The sequence below is a fragment of the Gobius niger genome, assembly GCF_951799975.1.
Source record: "Gobius niger genome assembly, chromosome: 22".
Classification (NCBI taxonomy): domain Eukaryota; kingdom Metazoa; phylum Chordata; class Actinopteri; order Gobiiformes; family Gobiidae; genus Gobius; species Gobius niger.
This window is the reverse complement of record NC_136873.1, coordinates 11,519,576-11,544,250: the sequence shown is the minus strand read 5'-3', so window position 1 is coordinate 11,544,250 and position 24,675 is coordinate 11,519,576. Positions and strand designations below refer to the sequence as shown.

The 24,675-nt window shown below is 37.7% G+C and overlaps 1 protein-coding gene across 1 annotated transcript; it reads right to left on the bottom strand.

The window, feature by feature from the left end:
- Positions 1 to 2,522: 2,522 nt before the first annotated feature.
- Positions 2,523 to 24,669, bottom strand: LOC306981211 (brefeldin A-inhibited guanine nucleotide-exchange protein 2-like; the record flags this gene model as incomplete). The annotated part of the gene is made up of 15 exons (XM_079580774.1): positions 24,593 to 24,669; positions 23,185 to 23,336; positions 22,921 to 23,093; positions 21,712 to 21,872; positions 21,515 to 21,645; positions 20,260 to 20,389; positions 19,806 to 19,941; positions 19,200 to 19,338; positions 19,038 to 19,095; positions 18,842 to 18,950; positions 18,345 to 18,484; positions 16,031 to 16,202; positions 12,851 to 12,989; positions 2,787 to 2,904; positions 2,523 to 2,714 (listed from the first exon to the last, which is right to left on the bottom strand). The coding sequence occupies exons 1-15, from the start codon at positions 24,653 to 24,655 to the stop codon at positions 2,523 to 2,525; spliced, it is 2,013 nt and encodes a 670-aa protein (XP_079436900.1). The 5' UTR covers positions 24,656 to 24,669.
- Positions 24,670 to 24,675: the final 6 nt, after the last annotated feature.

The following is a 24,675-nucleotide window of genomic DNA, read 5'->3' as shown; positions in this document are numbered from 1 at the left end:
GGGACCATATTAGGGTTAATTTTGACAACATATTTTATTTTAGTTTTAGTTTTTTGACTAAAATATAGCTTAATTTTAGTCGAGATTTAGTCCAAAAAAAACTTTGCAATTTGAGTCTAGTTTTAGTCGACTAATTTAAGCCTAATTGAGTGGACTTTGCATTGATAATATTGATTCTAATCATGTTTAATGTTGTTCCTCTGCTTCATGTTTCTGCTCCACATGAACAAAGCTCAGAGCTGATCCTTTAAACATGATCTGAGGCTCTTTCAGACGCTCAATACAAGTGTGGATGATTTTAGTCTCTCCTTTTCACTTTTATTTAGTCTGATTTTAGTCGACTCAAACATCTGGACATTTTAGTCACAGTTTTAGTCTCATGAGAAACTTTTCATTTAGTTTTAGTCCAATTTTAGTCACAAAAATATCACTTTGACTAAAATTAAGACTAAATATTTCAGTCGACGACATTAACTCGGGACCCGGTGTATAAAGTTATTGCCTCTTGATGGATTTTTGTCACTTTTTTGATGGATTTTTGTCACTTTTTTGATGGATTTTTGTCACTTTTTTGATGGATTTTTGTCTTTTTTTTGATGGATTTTTGTCTTTTTTTTTATGGATTTTTGTCATTTTTTTGATGGATTTTTGTCATTTTTTTGATGGATTTTTGTCACTTTTTTGATGGATTTTTGTAATTTTTTTGATGGATTTTTGTCTTTTTTTGATGGATTTTTGTCACTTTTTTGATGGATTTTTGTCACTTTTTTGATGGATTTTTGTCACTTTTTTGATGGATTTTTGTCACTTTTTTGATGGATTATTGTAATTTTTTTGATGGATTTTTGTAATTTTTTTGATGGATTTTTGTCACTTTTTTGATGGATTTTTGTCACTTTTTTGATGGATTTTTGTCACTTTTTTGATGGATTTTTGTAATTTTTTTGATGGATTTTTGTCTTTTTTTGATGGATTTTTGTCACTTTTTTGATGGATTTTTGTCACTTTTTTGATGGATTTTTGTCACTTTTTTGATGGATTTTTGTCACTTTTTTGATGGATTTTTGTAATTTTTTTGATGGATTTTTGTAATTTTTTTGATGGATTTTTGTCACTTTTTTGATGGATTTTTGTCACTTTTTTGATGGATTTTTGTCACTTTTTTGATGGATTTTTGTCTTTTTTTGATGGATTTTTGTCACTTTTTTGATGGATTTTTGTCTTTTTTTGATGGATTTTTGTCATTTTTTTGATGGATTTTTGTCTTTTTTTTTAATGGATTTTTGTCATTTTTTTGATGGATTTTTGTCACTTTTTTGATGGATTTTTGTCACTTTTTTGATGGATTTTTGTCACTTTTTTGATGGATTTTTGTCTTTTTTTGATGGATTTTTGTCACTTTTTTGATGGATTTTTGTCTTTTTTTTGATGGATTTTTGTCACTTTTTTGATGGATTTTTGTAATTTTTTTGATGGATTTTTGTCGACGAAATTAACTCTGGACCCGGTGTATAAAGTTATTGCCTCTTATGCGACTTTAAGGCAGAAAATATTTGAAAATCAAGGAATTATGTTTTTAAACTTCACAGATTATCGGCTGTTTTACGTTCAGAAATATCCTTTTCTTATTTCATCTGGAAATCACGACCCCCACTTTGGGAACCACTGCTATAGACAATCTTATAGAAGAAATGACCCCTTTACACTTTTGTCTTTTCAATAAGTAAATGCCGTTTATACCGTTCTTTTGATTAATCTTCCACACTGTCCCTGCTGTTTGTATTTGCTTCATTAATAATAATAAACTAAAGTGGGGTTAGTGCTGTGAAACTTCCTCAGACTCGCTCTTTGTTAAACACCAGCCTCTAAAACAAAGGGCGGCGTTTCCATGGAAACCTTTGTTACCACAGCTGCGCGCGGCGGAGCCCCCTGGTGGACGTCCTGAGCCACTGCAGCCACAGAGGTTCATGTGATTCTCATTCATCCTGTTCAGATCTAAAGGTCACATGATCACTTGAGGTTTCCATTGTGCATGTTTTAGGCGTAACAGAGACGCTGGAGTCGAGGCTCAGACTTTATTTCAGTTTTACATCGTCACAGCCGCCGTATCTTACATCAGGACATTTACACCGGTTTATATTTATATATTTATATTTCCCCAAAGCCAGAGGGACGAAGACCATGAAGAAGAAGATGATGAAGACCATGAAGACGAGATGAAGACCATGAAGAAGAAGAAGAAGATGAACCAGAGGAAACAAACCAGAGGAAACGCGTCGTGGAAACAGTTTGATTTAAAGCACTTGGACCTGACCCGACGCTCCCGAACGCCACGTTTAAAAAGGAGGCGGAGCCGCGGTGTGGGCGGGGCGTTCGGGAGAGGAATGCATGATGGGAAACAGGATATGAATCAAAGTTTGTAAAAAAAAAAAAGAACGATTAGACAAAACAAAATAAACTCCCAAAATAAATAGATAAAATCTCATGAACAAAGCGACACTTCGGGACCGTGTGGGACGTCCTCACACGGCGCCCCCTGGAGGCGACACGGCGCCCCCTGCAGGCGACACGGCGCCCCCTGGAGGCGAGTGGATGCTGAACACGGAGCCGATGCGCAGGAAGAAGCGCCTGAGCGCCGCCCGCAGCTCCGGGATCAGGTCGAACTGCATCATCTCACACAGACGGGGGTAAAAGCAGGCGGCGTGAGGCTGGAACTGAGAGCAGAGGCGTGTGGTTATTTAACACGCGTGTGGGGAGGGCGGGGCTTGTGTGTCTGTGTGAATCACCTTGAGGTCGTTGAGGCGCAGCGTCCTCGTCAGCAGCAGCATTAACAGACTGTTCCAGGCCTCGCGGTGAGACTCCGACGTCAGAGCGATGAAGTAATCCAGCGCCTCCGAGCACACGCTGGAACAGAGACACAGGCTCAGACCAGTCAGGACAGGCTCAGACCGGCTCAGACCAGTCAGGTCAGGCTCAAACCAGTCAGGTCAGGCTCAAACCAGTCAGGTCAGGCTCAAACCGGGGCACAAACAGGATTTTTGTCTTTTTTTTGATGGATTTTTGTCTTTTTTTTGATGGATTTTTGTAATTTTTTTTAATGGATTTTTGTCATTTTTTTGATGGATTTTAGTCTTTTTTTTGATGGATTTTTGTCTTTTTTTTTTTAATGGATTTTTGTCATTTTTTTGATGGATTTTTGTCTTTTTTTGATGGATTTTTGTCTTTTTTTTGATGGATTTTTGTCTTTTTTTTTTTAATGGATTTTTGTCATTTTTTTGATGGATTTTTGTCTTTTTTTTGATGGATTTTTGTCATTTTTTTGATGGATTTTTGTCATTTTTTTTGATGGATTTTTGTCTTTTTTTTGCTGGATTTTTGTCACTTTTTTTATGGATTTTTGTCACTTTTTTGATGGATTTTTGTCTTTTTTTTGATGGATTTTTGTCTTTTTTTTGATGGATTTTTGTCACTTTTTTTATGGATTTTTGTCATTTTTTTGATGGATTTTAGTCTTTTTTTTAATGGATTTTGTCTTTTTTTGATGGATTTTTGTCTTTTTTTTGATGGATTTTTGTCTTTTTTTTTTTAATGGATTTTTGTCATTTTTTTGATGGATTTTTGTCTTTTTTTTGATGGATTTTTGTCATTTTTTTGATGGATTTTTGTCATTTTTTTGATGGATTTTTGTCTTTTTTTGCTGGATTTTTGTCACTTTTTTTATGGATTTTTGTCACTTTTTTTATGGATTTTTGTCACTTTTTTGATGGATTTTTGTCTTTTTTTTGATGGATTTTTGTCTTTTTTTTGATGGATTTTTGTCACTTTTTTGCTGGATTTTTGTCTTTTTTTTGATGGATTTTTTTTTTTTTTGATGGATTTTTGTCTTTTTTTTGATGGATTTTTGTCACTTTTTTGATGGATTTTTGTCTTTTTTTTGATGGATTTTTGTCTTTTTTTTGATGGATTTTTGTAATTTTTTTTAATGGATTTTTGTCATTTTTTTGATGGATTTTAGTCTTTTTTTTAATGGATTTCGTCTTTTTTTGATGGATTTTTGTCTTTTTTTTGATGGATTTTTGTCTTTTTTTTTTTAATGGATTTTTGTCATTTTTTTGATGGATTTTTGTCTTTTTTTTGATGGATTTTTGTCATTTTTTTGATGGATTTTTGTCATTTTTTGATGGATTTTTGTCTTTTTTTTGCTGGATTTTTGTCACTTTTTTTATGGATTTTTGTCACTTTTTTTATGGATTTTTGTCACTTTTTTGATGGATTTTTGTCTTTTTTTTGATGGATTTTTGTCTTTTTTTTGATGGATTTTTGTCACTTTTTTGCTGGATTTTTGTCTTTTTTTTGATGGATTTTTTTTTTTTTTTGATGGATTTTTGTCTTTTTTTTGATGGATTTTTGTCACTTTTTTGATGGATTTTTGTCACTTTTTTGATGGATTTTTGTCATTTTTTTGATGGATTTTTGTCTTTTTTTTAATGGATTTTGTCTTTTTTTGATGGATTTTTGTCATTTTTTTGATGGATTTTTGTCATTTTTTTGATGGATTTTTGTCTTTTTTTTGCTGGATTTTTGTCACTTTTTTTATGGATTTTTGTCACTTTTTTTATGGATTTTTGTCACTTTTTTGATGGATTTTTGTCTTTTTTTTTATGGATTTTTTTTTTTTTTTTTATGGATTTTTGTCACTTTTTTGATGGATTTTTGTCACTTTTTTGATGGATTTTTGTCACTTTTTTGATGGATTTTTGTCTTTTTTTTGATGGATTTTTTTTTTTTTTTGATGGATTTTTGTCTTTTTTTTGATGGATTTTTGTCATTTTTTTGATGGATTTTTGTCTTTTTTTTGCTGGATTTTTGTCACTTTTTTGATGGATTTTTGTCACTTTTTTTATGGATTTTTGTCACTTTTTTGATGGATTTTTGTCTTTTTTTTTATGGATTTTTGTCTTTTTTTTGATGGATTTTTGTCTTTTTTTTGATGGATTTTTGTCACTTTTTTGATGGATTTTTGTCACTTTTTTGATGGATTTTTGTCATTTTTTGATGGATTTTTGTCACTTTTTTGATGGATTTTTGTCACTTTTTTGATGGATTTTTGTCTTTTTTTTGATGGATTTTTTTTTTTTTTTGATGGATTTTTGTCTTTTTTTTGATGGATTTTTGTCACTTTTTTTATGGATTTTTGTCACTTTTTTTATGGATTTTTGTCACTTTTTTGATGGATTTTTGTCTTTTTTTTTATGGATTTTTGTCTTTTTTTTGATGGATTTTTGTCACTTTTTTGCTGGATTTTTGTCTCTTTTTTGATGGATTTTTTTTTTTTTTTGATGGATTTTTGTCTTTTTTTTGATGGATTTTTGTCACTTTTTTGATGGATTTTTGTCACTTTTTTGATGGATTTTTGTCATTTTTTTGATGGATTTTTGTCTTTTTTTTAATGGATTTTGTCTTTTTTTGATGGATTTTTGTCATTTTTTTGATGGATTTTTGTCATTTTTTTGATGGATTTTTGTCTTTTTTTTGCTGGATTTTTGTCACTTTTTTATGGATTTTTGTCACTTTTTTTATGGATTTTTGTCACTTTTTTGATGGATTTTTGTCTTTTTTTTTATGGATTTTTTTTTTTTTTTTTATGGATTTTTGTCTTTTTTTTGATGGATTTTTGTCATTTTTTTGATGGATTTTTGTCACTTTTTTGATGGATTTTTGTCACTTTTTTGATGGATTTTTGTCTTTTTTTTGATGGATTTTTTTTTTTTTTTGATGGATTTTTGTCTTTTTTTTGATGGATTTTTGTCATTTTTTTTGATGGATTTTTTTCTTTTTTTTGCTGGATTTTTGTCACTTTTTTTATGGATTTTTGTCACTTTTTTATGGATTTTTGTCACTTTTTTGATGGATTTTTGTCTTTTTTTTTATGGATTTTTTTTTTTTTTTATGGATTTTTGTCTTTTTTTTTGATGGATTTTTGTCACTTTTTTGATGGATTTTTGTCACTTTTTTGATGGATTTTTGTCATTTTTTGATGGATTTTTGTCACTTTTTTGATGGATTTTTGTCACTTTTTTGATGGATTTTTGTCTTTTTTTTGATGTATTTTTTTTTTTTTTTGATGGATTTTTGTCTTTTTTTTGATGGATTTTTGTCACTTTTTTTATGGATTTTTGTCACTTTTTTAATGGATTTTTGTCACTTTTTTTATGGATTTTTGTCTTTTTTTTTATGGATTTTTTTTTTTTTTTTATGGATTTTTGTCTTTTTTTGATGGATTTTTGTCACTTTTTTGATGGATTTTTGTCACTTTTTTGATGGATTTTTGTCATTTTTTGATGGATTTTTGTCACTTTTTTGATGGATTTTTGTCACTTTTTTGATGGATTTTTGTCACTTTTTTGATGGATTTTTGTCACTTTTTTGATGGATTTTTGTCTTTTTTTTGATGGATTTTTGTCACTTTTTTGATGGATTTTTGTCACTTTTTTGATGGATTTTTGTCACTTTTTTGATGGATTTTTGTCTTTTTTTTGATGGATTTTTGTCTTTTTTTGATGGATTTTTGTCACTTTTTTGATGGATTTTTGTCACTTTTTTGATGGATTTTTGTCACTTTTTTGATGGATTTTTGTCTTTTTTTTGATGGATTTTTGTCTTTTTTTGCTGGATTTTTTTCTTTTTTTTGATGGATTTTTGTCTTTTTTTTGATGGATTTTTGTCTTTTTTTTGATGGATTTTTGTCTTTTTTTTGATGGATTTTTGTCACTTTTTTGATGGATTTTTGTCACTTTTTTGATGGATTTTTGTCTTTTTTTTGATGGATTTTTGTCTTTTTTTTGATGGATTTTTGTCTTTTTTTGCTGGATTTTTTTCTTTTTTTTGATGGATTTTTGTCTTTTTTTTGATGGATTTTTGTCTTTTTTTTGATGGATTTTTGTCTTTTTTTTGATGGATTTTTGTCTTTTTTTGATGAATTTTTGTCTTTTTTTTGATGGATTTTTGTCACTTTTTTGATGGATTTTTGTCACTTTTTTGATGGATTTTTGTCACTTTTTTGATGGATTTTTGTCACTTTTTTGATGGATTTTTGTCACTTTTTTGATGGATTTTTGTCACTTTTTTGATGGATTTTTGTCACTTTTTTGATGGATTTTTGTCTTTTTTTTGATGGATTTTTGTCTTTTTTTTGATGGATTTTTGTCTTTTTTTGATGGATTTTTGTCTTTTTTTGATGGATTTTTGTCTTTTTTTTGATGGATTTTTGTCTTTTTTTTGATGGATTTTTGTCTTTTTTTGATGGATTTTTGTCTTTTTTTTGATGGATTTTTGTCACTTTTTTGATGGATTTTTGTCACTTTTTTGATGGATTTTTGTCTTTTTTTGATGGATTTTTGTCTTTTTTTTGATGGATTTTTGTCTTTTTTTTTTTAATGGATTTTTGTCATTTTTTTGATGGATTTTTGTCTTTTTTTTGATGGATTTTTGTCATTTTTTTGATGGATTTTTGTCATTTTTTTTGATGGATTTTTGTCTTTTTTTTGCTGGATTTTTGTCACTTTTTTATGGATTTTTGTCACTTTTTTTATGGATTTTTGTCACTTTTTTGATGGATTTTTGTCTTTTTTTTGATGGATTTTTGTCTTTTTTTTGATGGATTTTTGTCACTTTTTTTATGGATTTTTGTCATTTTTTTGATGGATTTTAGTCTTTTTTTTAATGGATTTTGTCTTTTTTTGATGGATTTTTGTCTTTTTTTTGATGGATTTTTGTCTTTTTTTTTTTAATGGATTTTTGTCTTTTTTTTGATGGATTTTTGTCTTTTTTTTGATGGATTTTTGTCATTTTTTTGATGGATTTTTGTCATTTTTTTGATGGATTTTTGTCTTTTTTTGCTGGATTTTTGTCACTTTTTTTATGGATTTTTGTCACTTTTTTTATGGATTTTTGTCACTTTTTTGATGGATTTTTGTCTTTTTTTTGATGGATTTTTGTCTTTTTTTTGATGGATTTTTGTCACTTTTTTGCTGGATTTTTGTCTTTTTTTTGATGGATTTTTTTTTTTTTTTGATGGATTTTTGTCTTTTTTTTGATGGATTTTTGTCACTTTTTTGATGGATTTTTGTCTTTTTTTTGATGGATTTTTGTCTTTTTTTTGATGGATTTTTGTAATTTTTTTTAATGGATTTTTGTCATTTTTTTGATGGATTTTAGTCTTTTTTTTAATGGATTTCGTCTTTTTTTGATGGATTTTTGTCTTTTTTTTGATGGATTTTTGTCTTTTTTTTTTTAATGGATTTTTGTCATTTTTTTGATGGATTTTTGTCTTTTTTTTGATGGATTTTTGTCATTTTTTTGATGGATTTTTGTCATTTTTTGATGGATTTTTGTCTTTTTTTTGCTGGATTTTTGTCACTTTTTTTATGGATTTTTGTCACTTTTTTTATGGATTTTTGTCACTTTTTTGATGGATTTTTGTCTTTTTTTTGATGGATTTTTGTCTTTTTTTTGATGGATTTTTGTCACTTTTTTGCTGGATTTTTGTCTTTTTTTTGATGGATTTTTTTTTTTTTTTGATGGATTTTTGTCTTTTTTTTGATGGATTTTTGTCACTTTTTTGATGGATTTTTGTCACTTTTTTGATGGATTTTTGTCATTTTTTTGATGGATTTTTGTCTTTTTTTTAATGGATTTTGTCTTTTTTTGATGGATTTTTGTCATTTTTTTGATGGATTTTTGTCATTTTTTTGATGGATTTTTGTCTTTTTTTTGCTGGATTTTTGTCACTTTTTTTATGGATTTTTGTCACTTTTTTTATGGATTTTTGTCACTTTTTTGATGGATTTTTGTCTTTTTTTTTATGGATTTTTTTTTTTTTTTTTTATGGATTTTTGTCACTTTTTTGATGGATTTTTGTCACTTTTTTGATGGATTTTTGTCACTTTTTTGATGGATTTTTGTCTTTTTTTTGATGGATTTTTTTTTTTTTTTGATGGATTTTTGTCTTTTTTTTGATGGATTTTTGTCATTTTTTTGATGGATTTTTGTCTTTTTTTTGCTGGATTTTTGTCACTTTTTTGATGGATTTTTGTCACTTTTTTTATGGATTTTTGTCACTTTTTTGATGGATTTTTGTCTTTTTTTTTATGGATTTTTGTCTTTTTTTTGATGGATTTTTGTCTTTTTTTTGATGGATTTTTGTCACTTTTTTGATGGATTTTTGTCACTTTTTTGATGGATTTTTGTCATTTTTTGATGGATTTTTGTCACTTTTTTGATGGATTTTTGTCACTTTTTTGATGGATTTTTGTCTTTTTTTTGATGGATTTTTTTATTTTTTTGATGGATTTTTGTCTTTTTTTTGATGGATTTTTGTCACTTTTTTTATGGATTTTTGTCACTTTTTTTATGGATTTTTGTCACTTTTTTGATGGATTTTTGTCTTTTTTTTTATGGATTTTTGTCTTTTTTTTGATGGATTTTTGTCACTTTTTTGCTGGATTTTTGTCTCTTTTTTGATGGATTTTTTTTTTTTTTTGATGGATTTTTGTCTTTTTTTTGATGGATTTTTGTCACTTTTTTGATGGATTTTTGTCACTTTTTTGATGGATTTTTGTCATTTTTTTGATGGATTTTTGTCTTTTTTTTAATGGATTTTGTCTTTTTTTGATGGATTTTTGTCATTTTTTTGATGGATTTTTGTCATTTTTTTGATGGATTTTTGTCTTTTTTTTGCTGGATTTTTGTCACTTTTTTATGGATTTTTGTCACTTTTTTTATGGATTTTTGTCACTTTTTTGATGGATTTTTGTCTTTTTTTTTATGGATTTTTTTTTTTTTTTTTTATGGATTTTTGTCTTTTTTTTGATGGATTTTTGTCATTTTTTTGATGGATTTTTGTCACTTTTTTGATGGATTTTTGTCACTTTTTTGATGGATTTTTGTCTTTTTTTTGATGGATTTTTTTTTTTTTTTGATGGATTTTTGTCTTTTTTTTGATGGATTTTTGTCATTTTTTTTGATGGATTTTTTTCTTTTTTTTGCTGGATTTTTGTCACTTTTTTTATGGATTTTTGTCACTTTTTTATGGATTTTTGTCACTTTTTTGATGGATTTTTGTCTTTTTTTTTATGGATTTTTTTTTTTTTTTATGGATTTTTGTCTTTTTTTTTGATGGATTTTTGTCACTTTTTTGATGGATTTTTGTCACTTTTTTGATGGATTTTTGTCATTTTTTGATGGATTTTTGTCACTTTTTTGATGGATTTTTGTCACTTTTTTGATGGATTTTTGTCTTTTTTTTGATGTATTTTTTTTTTTTTTTGATGGATTTTTGTCTTTTTTTTGATGGATTTTTGTCACTTTTTTTATGGATTTTTGTCACTTTTTTAATGGATTTTTGTCACTTTTTTTATGGATTTTTGTCTTTTTTTTTATGGATTTTTTTTTTTTTTTTATGGATTTTTGTCTTTTTTTTGATGGATTTTTGTCACTTTTTTGATGGATTTTTGTCACTTTTTTGATGGATTTTTGTCATTTTTTGATGGATTTTTGTCACTTTTTTGATGGATTTTTGTCACTTTTTTGATGGATTTTTGTCACTTTTTTGATGGATTTTTGTCACTTTTTTGATGGATTTTTGTCTTTTTTTTGATGGATTTTTGTCACTTTTTTGATGGATTTTTGTCACTTTTTTGATGGATTTTTGTCACTTTTTTGATGGATTTTTGTCTTTTTTTTGATGGATTTTTGTCTTTTTTTGATGGATTTTTGTCACTTTTTTGATGGATTTTTGTCACTTTTTTGATGGATTTTTGTCACTTTTTTGATGGATTTTTGTCTTTTTTTTGATGGATTTTTGTCTTTTTTTGCTGGATTTTTTTCTTTTTTTTGATGGATTTTTGTCTTTTTTTTGATGGATTTTTGTCTTTTTTTTGATGGATTTTTGTCTTTTTTTTGATGGATTTTTGTCACTTTTTTGATGGATTTTTGTCACTTTTTTGATGGATTTTTGTCTTTTTTTTGATGGATTTTTGTCTTTTTTTTGATGGATTTTTGTCTTTTTTTGCTGGATTTTTTTCTTTTTTTTGATGGATTTTTGTCTTTTTTTTGATGGATTTTTGTCTTTTTTTTGATGGATTTTTGTCTTTTTTTTGATGGATTTTTGTCTTTTTTTGATGAATTTTTGTCTTTTTTTTGATGGATTTTTGTCACTTTTTTGATGGATTTTTGTCACTTTTTTGATGGATTTTTGTCACTTTTTTGATGGATTTTTGTCACTTTTTTGATGGATTTTTGTCACTTTTTTGATGGATTTTTGTCACTTTTTTGATGGATTTTTGTCACTTTTTTGATGGATTTTTGTCTTTTTTTTGATGGATTTTTGTCTTTTTTTTGATGGATTTTTGTCTTTTTTTGATGGATTTTTGTCTTTTTTTGATGGATTTTTGTCTTTTTTTTGATGGATTTTTGTCTTTTTTTTGATGGATTTTTGTCTTTTTTTGATGGATTTTTGTCTTTTTTTTGATGGATTTTTGTCACTTTTTTGATGGATTTTTGTCACTTTTTTGATGGATTTTTGTCTTTTTTTTTGATGGATTTTTGTCACTTTTTTGATGGATTTTTGTCACTTTTTTGATGGATTTTTGTCACTTTTTTGATGGATTTTTGTCTTTTTTTTGATGGATTTTTGTCACTTTTTTGATGGATTTTTGTCTTTTTTTGATGGATTTTTGTCTTTTTTTGATGGATTTTTGTCTTTTTTTTGATGGATTTTTGTCACTTTTTTGATGGATTTTTGTCTTTTTTTTGATGGATTTTTGTCATTTTTTTGATGGATTTTTGTCTTTTTTTTGATGGATTTTTGTCACTTTTTTGATGGATTTTTGTCTTTTTTTTGATGGATTTTTGTCTTTTTTTTGATGGATTTTTGTCTTTTTTTTGATGGATTTTTGTCTTTTTTTTGATGGATTTTTGTCTTTTTTTTGATGGATTTTTTTTTTTTTTTTTGCTGGATTTTTTTCTTTTTTTTGATGGATTTTTTTCTTTTTTTTTATGGATTTTTGTCTTTTTTTTGATGGATTTTTGTCTTTTTTTTGATGGATTTTTGTCTTTTTTTTGCTGGATTTTTGTCTTTTTTTGCTGATTTTTTTTTTTTTTTTTTATGGATTTTTTGTTTTTTTTTGCTGATTTTTGTCTTTTTTTTGCTGGATTTTTGTCTTTTTTTTGATGGATTTTTTTTTTTTTTTGGATGGATTTTTGTCTTTTTTTTGATGGATTTTTTTTTTTTTTTGATGGATTTTTGTCTTTTTTTTGATGGATTTTTGTCTTTTTTTTGCTGGATTTTTGTCTTTTTTTGATGGATTTTTGTCTTTTTTTGATGGATTTTTGTCTTTTTTTTGCTGGATTTTTGTCACTTTTTTGATGGATTTTTTAAAGGCAACAAATAATCGTTTGAATAATCGTGATTTCAATTATGACAAAAATGATCGTGATTATTATTTTTTCAATAATCGAGCAGCCCTACATGAAATATTAGCTTTTAGCTTCAAGACAAACTCACTGATCCTTATGAACATAGACGTCTGCTCCATTGAAATATTTACTCTGTACAGCAACTCTTTCACCTGCGGTAAGTGATCGTCTACCAGGAACTCACGCCCACCACTGAATCTGTAGGAAATACCATGATTCGAACAGGTCTAAGCTAATCTTCATGGAAATTAATATGAACAGGAAGTGCTAGCGCCCACAACTTCAGCTCAGAGGAACTAGCGTAGCCACATTGTGCAACAAGCCAATTGTAAGCTAGGAGCTAGGCTAGGCTACTGTCTGGTGCGTTACTCACAGGAGGAGGCGTGTCTGGATGTCGGGCCAGGCGTCCTGGAGTCTGGGGTCAGAGTTCATCCTGAAGAGGATCCTGAGGGAACAGGCCAGACTGGACGTCTCCTGTTTCAGGAGGTTCGGCTTCGACTTCCCTTTGAAACCTGAAGACCAGAGAGAAACACATGACCCTCTACAGCACTGCAGTCCCCATGTGTCTCTATAGCGCCCCCTGTGGCCTGTTATAGTGTCTCTAGTGCCCCCTGTGGTCTGTTATCATGTCTCTAGCGCCCCCTGTGGTCTGTTATAGTGTCTCTAGTGCCCCCTGTGGCCTGTTATCGCGTCTCTAGTGCCCCCTGTGGCTGTTATAGTGTCTCTAGTGCCCCCTGTGGTCTGTTATAGTGTCTCTAGTGCCCCCTGTGGCCTGTTATCGCGTCTCTAGTGCCCCCTGTGGCTGTTATAGTGTCTCTAGTGCCCCCTGTGGTCTGTTATAGTGTCTCTCGCGCCCCCTGTGGCCGTTATAGTGTCTCTCGCGCCCCCTGTGGCCGTTATAGTGTCTCTAGCGCCCCCTGTGGCCGTTATAGTGCCCCCTGTGGCCGGTATAGCGCCCCTGTGGCCGTTATAGCGCCCCCTGTGGCCGTTATAGTGTCTCTAGTGCCCCCTGTGGCCGTTATAGTGCCCCCTGTGGCCGGTATAGTGTCTCTAGTGCCCCCTGTGGCTGTTATAGCGCCCCCTGTGGCCGTTATAGTGTCTCTAGTGCCCCCTGTGGCCGTTATAGTGCCCCCTGTGGCCGGTATAGTGTCTCTAGTGCCCCCTGTGGCTGTTATAGCGCCCCCTGTGGCCGTTATAGTGTCTCTAGTGCCCCCTGTGGCCGTTATAGTGCCCCCTGTGGCCGGTATAGTGTCTCTAGTGCCCCCTGTGGCTGTTATAGTGCCCCCTGTGGCCGTTATAGTGCCCCCTGTGGCCGTTATAGTGCCCCCTGTGGCCGTTATAGTGCCCCCTGTGGCCGGTATAGCGCCCCTGTGGCCGTTATAGCACCCCCTGTGGCTGAAATAGCGCCCCTGTGTCTCTATAGCGCCCCCTGTGGCCGTTATAGCGTCTCTAGCGCCCCCTGTGGCTGTTATAGCGCCCCTGTGGCTGTTATAGCGCCCCCTGTGGCCGTTATAGCGCCCCTGTGGCTGTTATAGCGCCCCCTGTGGCTGTTATAGCGCCCCCTGTGGCCGTTATAGCGCCCCCTGTGGCTGTTATAGTGTCTCTAGTGCCCCCTGTGGCTGTTATAGCGCCCCCTGTGGCTGTTATAGCGCCCCCTGTGGCCGTTATAGCGCCCCCTGTGGCTGTTATAGTGTCTCTAGTGCCCCCTGTGGCTGTTATAGTGTCTCTAGTGCCCCCTGTGGCTGTTATAGCGCCCCCTGTGGCCTGTTATCTTGTCTATAGCGCCCCCTGTGGCTGTTATAGCGCCCCCTGTGGCCGTTATAGCGCCCCCTGTGGCCGTTATAGCGCCCCCTGTGGCCGTTATAGCGCCCCCTGTGGCCGTTATAGCGCCCCCTGTGGCCGTTATAGCGCCCCCTGTGGCCGTTATAGCGCCCCCTGTAGCCGTTATAGCGCCCCCTGTGGCCGTTATAGCGCCCCCTGTGGCCGTTATAGCGCCCCCTGTGGCCGTTATAGCGCCCCCTGTAGCCGTTATAGCGCCCCCTGTAGCCGTTATAGCGCCCCCTGTGGCCGTTATAGCGCCCCCTGTGGCCGTTATAGCGCCCCCTGTGGCCGTTATAGCGCCCCCTGTGGCCGTTATAGCGCCCCCTGTGGCCGTTATAGCGCCCCCTGTGGCCGTTATAGCGCCCCCTGTGGCTGTTATAGCGCCCCCTGTGGCTGTTATAGCGCCCCCTGTGTCTCTATAGCGCCCCCTGTGGTCTGTTATAGCGCCCCCTGTGGCCGTTATAGCGCCCCCTGTGGCTGTTATAGCGCCCCCTGTGGCTGTTATAGCGCCCCCTGTGTCTCTATAGCGCCCCCTGTGGCTGTTATAGCGCCCCCTGTGGCTGTTATAGCGCCCCCTGTGGCTGTTATAGCGCCCCCTGTGGCTGTTATAGCGCCCCCTGTGGCTGTTATAGTGCCCCCTGTGGCTGTTATAGCGCCCCCTGTGGCTGTTATAGTGCCCCCTGTAGCTGTTATAGCGCCCCCTGTGGCTGTTATAGCGCCCCCTGTGGCTGTTATAGCGCCCCCTGTGGCTGTTATAGCGCCCCCTGTGGCTGTTATAGCGCCCCCTGTGGCTGTTATAGCGCCCCCTGTGGCTGTTATAGCGCCCCCTGTGGCTGTTATAGCGCCCCCTGTGTCTCTATAGTGCCCCCTGTGGCTGTTATAGCGCCCCCTGTGGCTGTTATAGCGCCCCCTGTGGCTGTTATAGCGCCCCCTGTAGCTGTTATAGCGCCCCCTGTGGCTGTTATAGCGCCCCCTGTGGCTGTTATAGTGCCCCCTGTGTCTCTATAGCGCCCCCTGTAGCTGTTATAGCGCCCCCTGTGGCTGTTATAGCGCCCCCTGTGGCTGTTATAGCGCCCCCTGTGGCTGTTATAGTGCCCCCTGTGGCTGTTATAGTGCCCCCTGTGGCTGTTATAGTGCCCCCTGTGGCTGTTATAGTGCCCCCTGTGGCTGTTATAGCGCCCCCTGTGGCTGTTATAGCGCCCCCTGTGGCTGTTATAGCGCCCCCTGTGGCTGTTATAGTGCCCCCTGTGGCTGTTATAGCGCCCCCTGTGTCTCTATAGCGCCCCCTGTGGCTGTTATAGCGCCCCCTGTGGCCGTTATAGCCCCCTGTGGCCGTTATAGTGTCTCTAGTGCCCCCTGTGGCCGTTATAGCCCCCTGTGGCCGTTATAGTGTCTCTAGTGCCCCCTGTGGCTGTTATAGTGTCTCTAGTGCCCCCTGTGGCCGTTATAGCCCCCTGTGGCCGTTATAGTGTCTCTAGTGCCCCCTGTGGCCTGTTATCTTGTCTCTAGCGCCCCCTGTGGCCGTTATAGCCCCCTGTGGCCGTTATAGTGTCTCTAGTGCCCCCTGTGGCTGTTATAGTGTCTCTAGCGCCCCCTGTGGCCTGTTATCATGTCTCTAGCGCCCCCTGTGGCCTGTTATCATGTCTCTAGTGCCCCCTGTGGCCGTTATAGCGCCCCCTGTGGCCTGTAATAGCGCCCCTGTGGCTGTAATAGCGCCCCCTGTGGCCGGTACCTGCTCTCCACAGGGCCGTGCGCTGCTCGTTGTTGGAGTTGAACTCTTTGGCGAATCGGTGCGACTGGAGGAGGCAGTCGAGGAGCGTGAAGAGCTGAGGCGCCGCGAGGCGCGAGTACATGCCCTGGTCTGAGGGGAGGTCGGCCTCTAGCGCCCCCTCCAGGAGGTCCCGCTGAAACAAAACATGTACAACGACGCCTGAGAACTCAATCAAGAAGAGCTTCTCACTCGTTACTGCAGTATATGTACACAGTATTTGTATACAGTATTTGTATACAGCAGTAGTAGTAGTACCTGAGCGGCGGCCATGTTGTCCGCGTCCTCCTTCTCTCTCGTTACTGCAGTATTTGTATAAAGTAGTAGTAGTAGTAGTAGTAGTAGTACCTGAGCAGCGGCCATGTTGTCCGCGTCCTCCTTCTCTCTCGTTACTGCAGTATTTGTATAAAGTAGTAGTAGTAGTAGTAGTAGTAGTACCTGAGCGGCGGCCATGTTGTCCGCGTCCTCCTTCTCTCTCGTTACTGCAGTATTTGTACGCAGTAGTAGTAGTAGTAGTAGTACCTGAGCGGCGGCCATGTTGTCCGCGTCCTCCTTCTCTCTCGTTACTGCAGTATTTGTACACAGTAGTAGTAGTAGTAGTAGTAGTAGTACCTGAGCGGCGGCCATGTTGTCCGCGTCCTCCTTCTCTCTCGTTACTGCAGTATTTGTATAAAGTAGTAGTAGTAGTAGTAGTAGTAGTACCTGAGCGGCGGCCATGTTGTCCGCGTCCTCCTTCTTGCTCGTTACTGCAGTATTTGTACACAGTAGTAGTAGTAGTAGTAGTACCTGAGCGGCGGCCATGTTGTCCGCGTCCTCCTTCTCTCTCGTTACTGCAGTATTTGTACGCAGTATTTGTACACAGTAGTAGTAGTAGTACCTGCGCGGCGGCCATGTTGTCCGCGTCCTCCTTCTCTCTCGTTACTGCAGTATTTGTACACAGTAGTAGTAGTAGCAGTAGTCGTACCTGGGCGGCGGCCATGTTGTCCGCGTCCTCCTTCTCTCTCGTTACTGCAGTATTTGTACACAGTAGTAGTAGTAGTAGTAGTAGTAGTAGTACCTGGGCGGCGGCCATGTTGTCTGCGTCCTCCTTCTCTCTCGTTACTGCAGTATTTGTACACAGTAACAGTAGTAGTAGTAGTAGTAGTAGTAGTACCTGAGCGGCGGCCATGTTGTCCGCGTCCTCCTTCTTGCTTGTTACTGCAGTATTTGTACACAGTAACAGTAGTAGTAGTAGTAGTAGTAGTAGTAGTAGTACCTGCGCGGCGGCCATGTTGTCCGCGTCCTCCTTCCCTCTCGTTACTGCAGTATTTGTATACAGTAGTAGTAGTAGTAGTACCTGAGCGGCGGCCATGTTGTCCGCGTCCTCCTTCTCTCTCGTTACTGCAGTATTTGTATACAGTAGTAGTAGTAGTAGTAGTAGTAGTACCTGAGCGGCGGCCATGTTGTCCACGTCCTCCTTCTTGCTCGTTACTGCAGTATTTGTATACAGTATTTGTACACAGTAGTAGTAGTAGTACCTGAGCGGCGGCCATGTTGTCCGCGTCCTCCTTCTTGCTTGTTACTGTAATATTTGTACGCAGTAGTAGTAGTAGTAGTAGTAGTAGTAGTAGTAGTAGTAGTAGTAGTAGTAGTACCTGAGCGGCGGCCATGTTGTCCGCGTCCTCCTCCTCTCTCGTTACTGTAGTATTTGTACACAGTATTTGTACGCAGTAGTAGTAGTAGTAGTAGTAGTAGTACCTGAGCGGCGGCCATGTTGTCCGCGTCCTCCTTCTCTCTCGTTACTGTAGTATTTGTACACAGTATTTGTACGCAGTAGTAGTAGTAGTAGTAGTAGTAGTAGTAGTAGTAGTAGTACCTGAGCGGCGGCCATGTTGTCCGCGTCCTCCTTCTCTCTCGTTACTGCAGTATTTGTATACAGTAGTAGTAGTAGTAGTAGTAGTAGTACCTGAGCGGCGGCCATGTTGTCCGCGTCCTCCTTCCCTCTCGTTACTGCAGTATTTGTACACAGTAGTAGTAGTAGTACCTGGGCGGCGGCCATGTTGTCCGCGTCCTCCTTCTCTCTCGTTACTGCAGTATTTGTACACAGTAGTAGTAGTAGTACCTGGGCGGCGGCCATGTTGTCCGCGTCCTCCTTCTCTCTCGTTACTGCAGTATTTGTACACAGTAGTAGTAGTAGTACCTGGGCGGCGGCCATGTTGTCCGCGTCCTCCTCCTCTCTCGTTACTGCAGTATTTGTACACAGTAGTAGTAGTAGTAGTAGTAGTAGTAGTAGTAGTACCTGGGCGGCGGCCATGTTGTCCGCGTCCTCCTTCTTGCTGGTCGTCGGGTAGAACACGATGTTGTCGATGGTCTGGATCAGCTCCAGTTGAACCACACACTTGATGAGGAGCCCAGCGAAGAGCCTCTGGTCAGAAGCTCCTGAGGAACACAGGGTTAGAGGGACAGAAGAAGAGTCAGAAGAAGAGTCTGGACAGAAGAAGAGTCTGGACAGAAGAAGAGTCTGGACAGAAGAAGAGTCTGGAGAGAAGAAGAGTCTGGACAGAAGAAGAGTCTGGAGAGAAGAAGAGTCTGGAGAGAAGAAGAGTCTGGACAGGAGAAGAGTCTGGACAGAAGAAGAGTCTGGACAGAAGAGAAGTCTTGGTAGAAGAAGAGTCTGGAGAAGAGTCTTGGTAGAAGAAGAGTGTGGAGAAGAGTGTGGAGAAGAGTCTTGGTAGAAGAAGAGTGTGGAGAAGAGTGTGGAGAAGAGTCACACATGTGGAAGCGTGTCAGACTCACGTGTGCCGGACTTGCTCTTCCACGTGTCGTCGCTGGACATCTGGCTCAGGCCTCGCTCAGACGGAGCTCGGTCGAAGCTGCTCTGAGACTGAGAGTCGAAGTCTGCGTCCTGAAGAACAAACACCATCAGACTCAGACAAGAAGAAGAGGAAGAAGAAGAGGAAGAAGAAGAAGAAGAAGAGGAGCAGGCTCTCACCAAGTGCTTCCCGTCTGCAGGCTCCTCATCCTGCCCCACGGGTCTCCAGGTCAGCAGCCTGAGGGACACGGGGACAGACTCAGATCTTCACTATAATCTCTATATACAGATCTACAAGTGTATATACAGTATATATATATACATATGTGTAGGAGGACGTACGCGTGAGGGCAGGTGTTCTGGAAGATCTCCTTCATGCAGCAGCAGGTCACGTCCCAGACCTCAGGACTGAACTTGTCTCCGTTCAGAATCACCAGGTTCTCCAGACAGTTGGTCCCGGAGCGAGCCAGCTGCTCGTTATCTGGAAACAGTTATATATATTTATATTTATTATCCGGCTCTTCACAGCGTCAGCAGAAGCTCCGTGGATGTGATGGGATCTCATTATTTCCTGATAAAGTTCCTCTGAGTTGGTGTTTTCATATCACTCCGCACGTTCGTAGCAGCGACACTATCTGTCCCGTCACTGAGAGAGAAGTCGGGGAATCGTGAGTCTGACTTTCAACTTACCCAGAGATTCACCACCTCCTCCAACTGCGCCTTCAGCTAAGTAGCTAGGCTAGCTGTTAGCCTTGCTGCTGCTAGCCTAGCCAAACGCTAACGAGCAACGCGCAAACTTTTGGGAACTATTTGTCGCGGAAGTCATTAAATAAACCTTTGGACCTTCATAAAAGTGTACGAAGTTTATGTTGTGTGTTCAGTTGGCCTCAGGCTGTGGGCGGGGCCTCGGGCTGTGGGCGGGGCCTCGGGCTGTGGGCGGGGCCGTACCTTGGCGGACGCACCACTGCAGCTGCGTGAACACGTCCTGCAGGAGGATGTCGCTCAGAGGTTCGTAGAAGTGCGTGAACACGTCACAGATGGCGTAGAGGGCGTGGTTACAGGTGGTCGTCATCCACTCCATCTTCTACAAACACAAACACGACACAAACGTGAGGACACAAACACAACACAACCAGAAACACAACACAACCACAAACCAAACATCCAAATAAAGTCTCTGATTGGCTGGTTCAGGTCAGGTGTTTCTACATAGTGTCTCTGATTGGCTGGATCTCCATAGTGTCTCTGATTGGCTGGTTCAGGTCAGGTGTTTCTACATAGTGTCTCTGATTGGTTGGTTCAGGTCAGGTGTTTCTACATAGTGTCTCTGATTGGCTGGTTCAGGTCAGATGTTTCTCCATAGTGTCTCTGATTGGCTGGTTGAGGTCAGGTGTTTCCTCACCTCCGTCTGCTGCTCCGGGAGCTTCATGTTGTCAAAGATCCTGAAGACGATCCTGAAAAGGTCGTGCCACCAGTGCTTCTCAAACGAGTGTCCATAACTCCTCATGATCTCAAACATCACCGTCAGACCCCTGAGGAGAGAAGAACATCACCGTCAGACCCCTGAGGAGAGAAGAACATCACTGTCAGACCCCTGAGGAGAGAGGAACATCACTGTCAGACCCCTGAGGAGAGAGGAACATCACTGTCAGACCCCTGAGGAGAGAGGAACATCACTGTCAGACCCCTGAGGAGAGAGGAACATCACTGTCAGACCCCTGAGGAGAGAGGAACATCACTGTCAGACCCCTGAGGAGAGAGGAACATCACTGTCAGACCCCTGAGGAGAGAGGAACATCACTGTCAGACCCCTGAGGAGAGAGGAACATCACTGTCAGACCTCTGAGGAGAGAGGAACATCACTGTCAGACCCCTGAGGAGAAGAACATCACTGTCAGACCCCTGAGGAGAGAGGAACATCACTGTCAGACTCCTGAGGAGAGAGGAACATCAGACCCTGAGGAACATCAGACCCTGAGGAACATCAGACCCTGAGGAACATCACTGCCAAAAATCACAAAAAAACGACAAAAAAACGACCAAAAAAATGACAAAAAAATGACAAAAAAAAAAAGAAAAAAAAGAAAAACAAAAGGAAAAAAAGACAAAAAAAGGAAAAAAAATGCTTAAAAAAATTATTAAAAAATGAACAAAAAAAGACAAAAAATGACAAAAAAATGAAAAAAAAAAAGATAAAAAATGATTAAAAAAAAATGAAACAAAAATGGGGAAAAAAATGAAAAAGACAAAAAAATTATTTAAAAAAAATGATTAAAAAAAATGATAAAAAATGATAAAAAAAATGAAAAAACAAGGGTATTTTTTTTTTTAAAAAGACACAAAATGGAAAAAAAATGATACAAAAATGATAAAAATGTGACAAAAATGTGACAAAAAAATGACATAAAAAATGACCAAAAAATGAGGAAAAAAATGAAACAAAGACAAAAAAATGAAAAAAAAAAAAAAGATAAAAAAAATGAAAAAACAATGGAATTTTTTTTTTTAAAAAGACAAAAAAATGAAGAAAAAAAAATGATAAAAAAATGATAAAAAAATGACAAAAATGTGACAAAAAACGACGAAAAAATGACAAAAAAGTGACAACAAAAATGTTACAAAAAGAGGAACATCAGACCCTGAGGAACATCTCATACCTGGTGCGCACGTCCAGCTTGCAGCGGTTGACGATGCAGGACAGCTCGAACAGGATGGGGAACCAGCCTCGGACCCAGACTCGGTCTCCTGGAGCCACGTTCATGTCGTCGCTGGTGTACTCCCTCAGAGCCTGCAGGAGGAAACATCACGTCAGCTTCACCCAGGCTCTCTGTTAGATTAGGGTAAAGCGTCTGACCTGCGGCCGCTCGGACACGTAGCGAGCGCAGTGGCGGATCAGCCTGATGGCCTCCATGCTGGTGTCGGGGAACGCCGCGTTGCAGACGAACTCCGACAGACACTTGACGGCGTCCTGGAACGAGTCGATGGCGGCGGCGAAGTGCTCCTGGAACGTGTTCACTACAAACACAGGAAACTTTATTTACACGAGGAAACAGATCCACAAAACGCCAGCTCAGATGAAGAACCTCAGCCTGGACCTGAACATGGGCAGAGTCTGAGGCCGGTCTCACATCCTCATGAAGGTTAGTTCCTAAATGTGTGAGACGTGACGGGTTCACAGTTTAGTAAAGTTCTAACTGACCATGTGTCCCATGTTTAAACGTGTTCTAAATGTTCCTAAATGACAGAAAGTGACAAAAAATGATGAAAAAAATCACAAAAAATCACAAAAAATCGCAAAAAAATCACACAAAAAATCACAAAAAAATCACAAAAAATCACAAAAAAATTACGAAAAAATGACAAAAAATGACAAAGTGACAAAAAATGTGACCAAAAAATGATAAAAAATGACAAAAAAATGACAAAAAATGACCAAAAAATGATGAAAAAATGATGAAAAAATGACCCAAAAAAATGACAAAAAACTGACAAAAAATTTGACCAAAAATGATGAAAAAAATGACAAAAAAATCACAAAAAAATTACCAAAAATGATGAAAAAATGACGAAAAAATGACAAAAAATGACCAAAAATTTGACCAAAAAATGATGAAAAAATGACAACTGACATAAAATTTGACCAAAAAAGGATGAAAAAAATGAAAAAAAATGGAAAAAAATCACAAAAAATCACAAAAAAATCACAAAAAATCACAAAAAAATTACCAAAAATGATGAAAAAATGACAAAATAATCACAAAAAAAATGACCAAAAAATGATGAAAAAATGACAAAAATGTGACAAGGATTTGGGTAAAGCTGAACTGGAGAAAATGCTCTCGGTTTAGTAAAGTTCTAACAGACCATGTTTAAACGTGTTCCTAAATGTGACGGGTTCAGAGTAAAGTTCTCACAGACGATGTGTCCCGTGTTTAAACGTGTTCCTAAATGTGTGAGCCGTGACGGGTTCAGAGCTTAGTAAAGTTCTAACATGTGTCCTGTGTTTAAACGTGTTCCTAAATGCGTGAGCCGTGACAGGTTCAGAGCAGAGTAAAGTTCTCACAGACGATGTGTCCCGTGGTCTGGAAGGCCAGCTCCACGATGGTCTCGTCGTGATCCGCAGCCGCCTGGTGGAACACGGAGAAGATGTTCTTCCAGCCGGAGCGGATGTTCCCGGCCTGAGAGTTCACCATCTGAGCCACGCAGCGGATCACCATGTCCCGGATGGTGGGAGACCTGAGGGACAGGAGAGGGTCATCACGCTCTGGAGACGGGGTCAGATCTTCAACACAGCACAACACTCAAACTACACAAGCGTGAGAGGAACCTGTTCTTCTTCATGATGTGCTCGAACGGTCGCAGGAAGTCCTTCTGGAAGCGGAAGTTGGCCAGTTCTCCTTTCTCCAGGAACTTCATGGAGAGCTGCCTCAGAGAGTCCACGGCGAAGATGGCCACGTCCTCGTTGGGGTTACAGCCCACCTGGACCAGAGGAGACACACAGGAGGTGATGGAGAATCAGGAGGAAACAGTTCAGGATCTGTAAAAACTCTGATGGCGGCCATTTTGAGTAATCTGTAAAAACTCTTGACGGCAGCCATTTTGAGTAATCTGTAAAAACTCTTGACGGCAGCCATTTTGAGTAATCTGTAAAAACTGATGGCGGCCATTTTGAGTAATCTGTAAAAACTCTGATGGCGGCCATTTTAGGATAGGTTTGCCTGAGTCCTCCTAGGAACGCCCCCACCTCCTGGAGACGCCTCCGAGCTTTGGTCACCAGCCTCCTCAGCAGAACCCCCTCCCCACTGATGCCACAGACAGCGTGTGGAGGGGGCGTGTCTAAAGGCTCAGAGGTTCTTAAAGAGACAGAGGCCTATTTCAAGACATTCACTACAGCCATTTTGAGAGAGACATTTTACCCCTTAACTCCCGCCTGAACCGAGCACATTCTCTCTAGTTCGGCTTTACCCCAATCCAAAAGCTTCTGGAAAAAAGATGAGAAAATAGCGACAGAACTGAGATGAAAAAAATGATGAAGATGTGACAAAAAAGTGAGAAAACTTGGACAAAAAAAATGACAAAAAAATGACAAAAAATGACAAAAAAATTGACAAAAAAATTGACAAAACAATTGACAAAACAAGATGAAAAAATTATGAAAAAAATATGAAAAAATGACAAAAAATTTGACAAAAAATTGACCAAAAAGTATGAAAAACTGACAAAAAAATGACAAAAAATCGACAAAAAAAGATGAAAAAATTATGAAAAACTGACAAAAAACTGACAAAAAATGATGAAAAATGAAAAACGGACAAAAAATTGACAAAAAAATTGACAAAAAATGATGAAAAATGAAAAATGGACAAAAAATTGACAAAAAAAGATGAAATAATTATGAAAAAATGACAAAAAAATTGACAAAAATCTGACCCAAAAATGACAAAAAATCTGACCCAAAAATTGACAAAAATGATGAAAAAATGTGATATAGACTGGTGCTATGGGGCTGACAAAAGCACAATACCCCCTCTTTAAATGATCCTTATTATTATTTCCTACATTTCTAAAGGATCAGGAGGATTCTTGTTTTAACGATCGCTGATGAAATGTGATCGTCCCTGTGTCAGATGCCCCGCCAGCCTCTCATGTCCCTGGGGTTTGTCGCCTGTACCTGGTTAAAGTATCTATAGCTGTCGTCTGTACCTTGTTGAAGTATCTGCAGTTGTCGTCTGTACCTTGTTGAAGTGGTCTCCGATGACCTGCCAGATGCGGGACCACTGCAGCCTGATGCGGTTCATGTTGTAGTAGGAAATCTCCA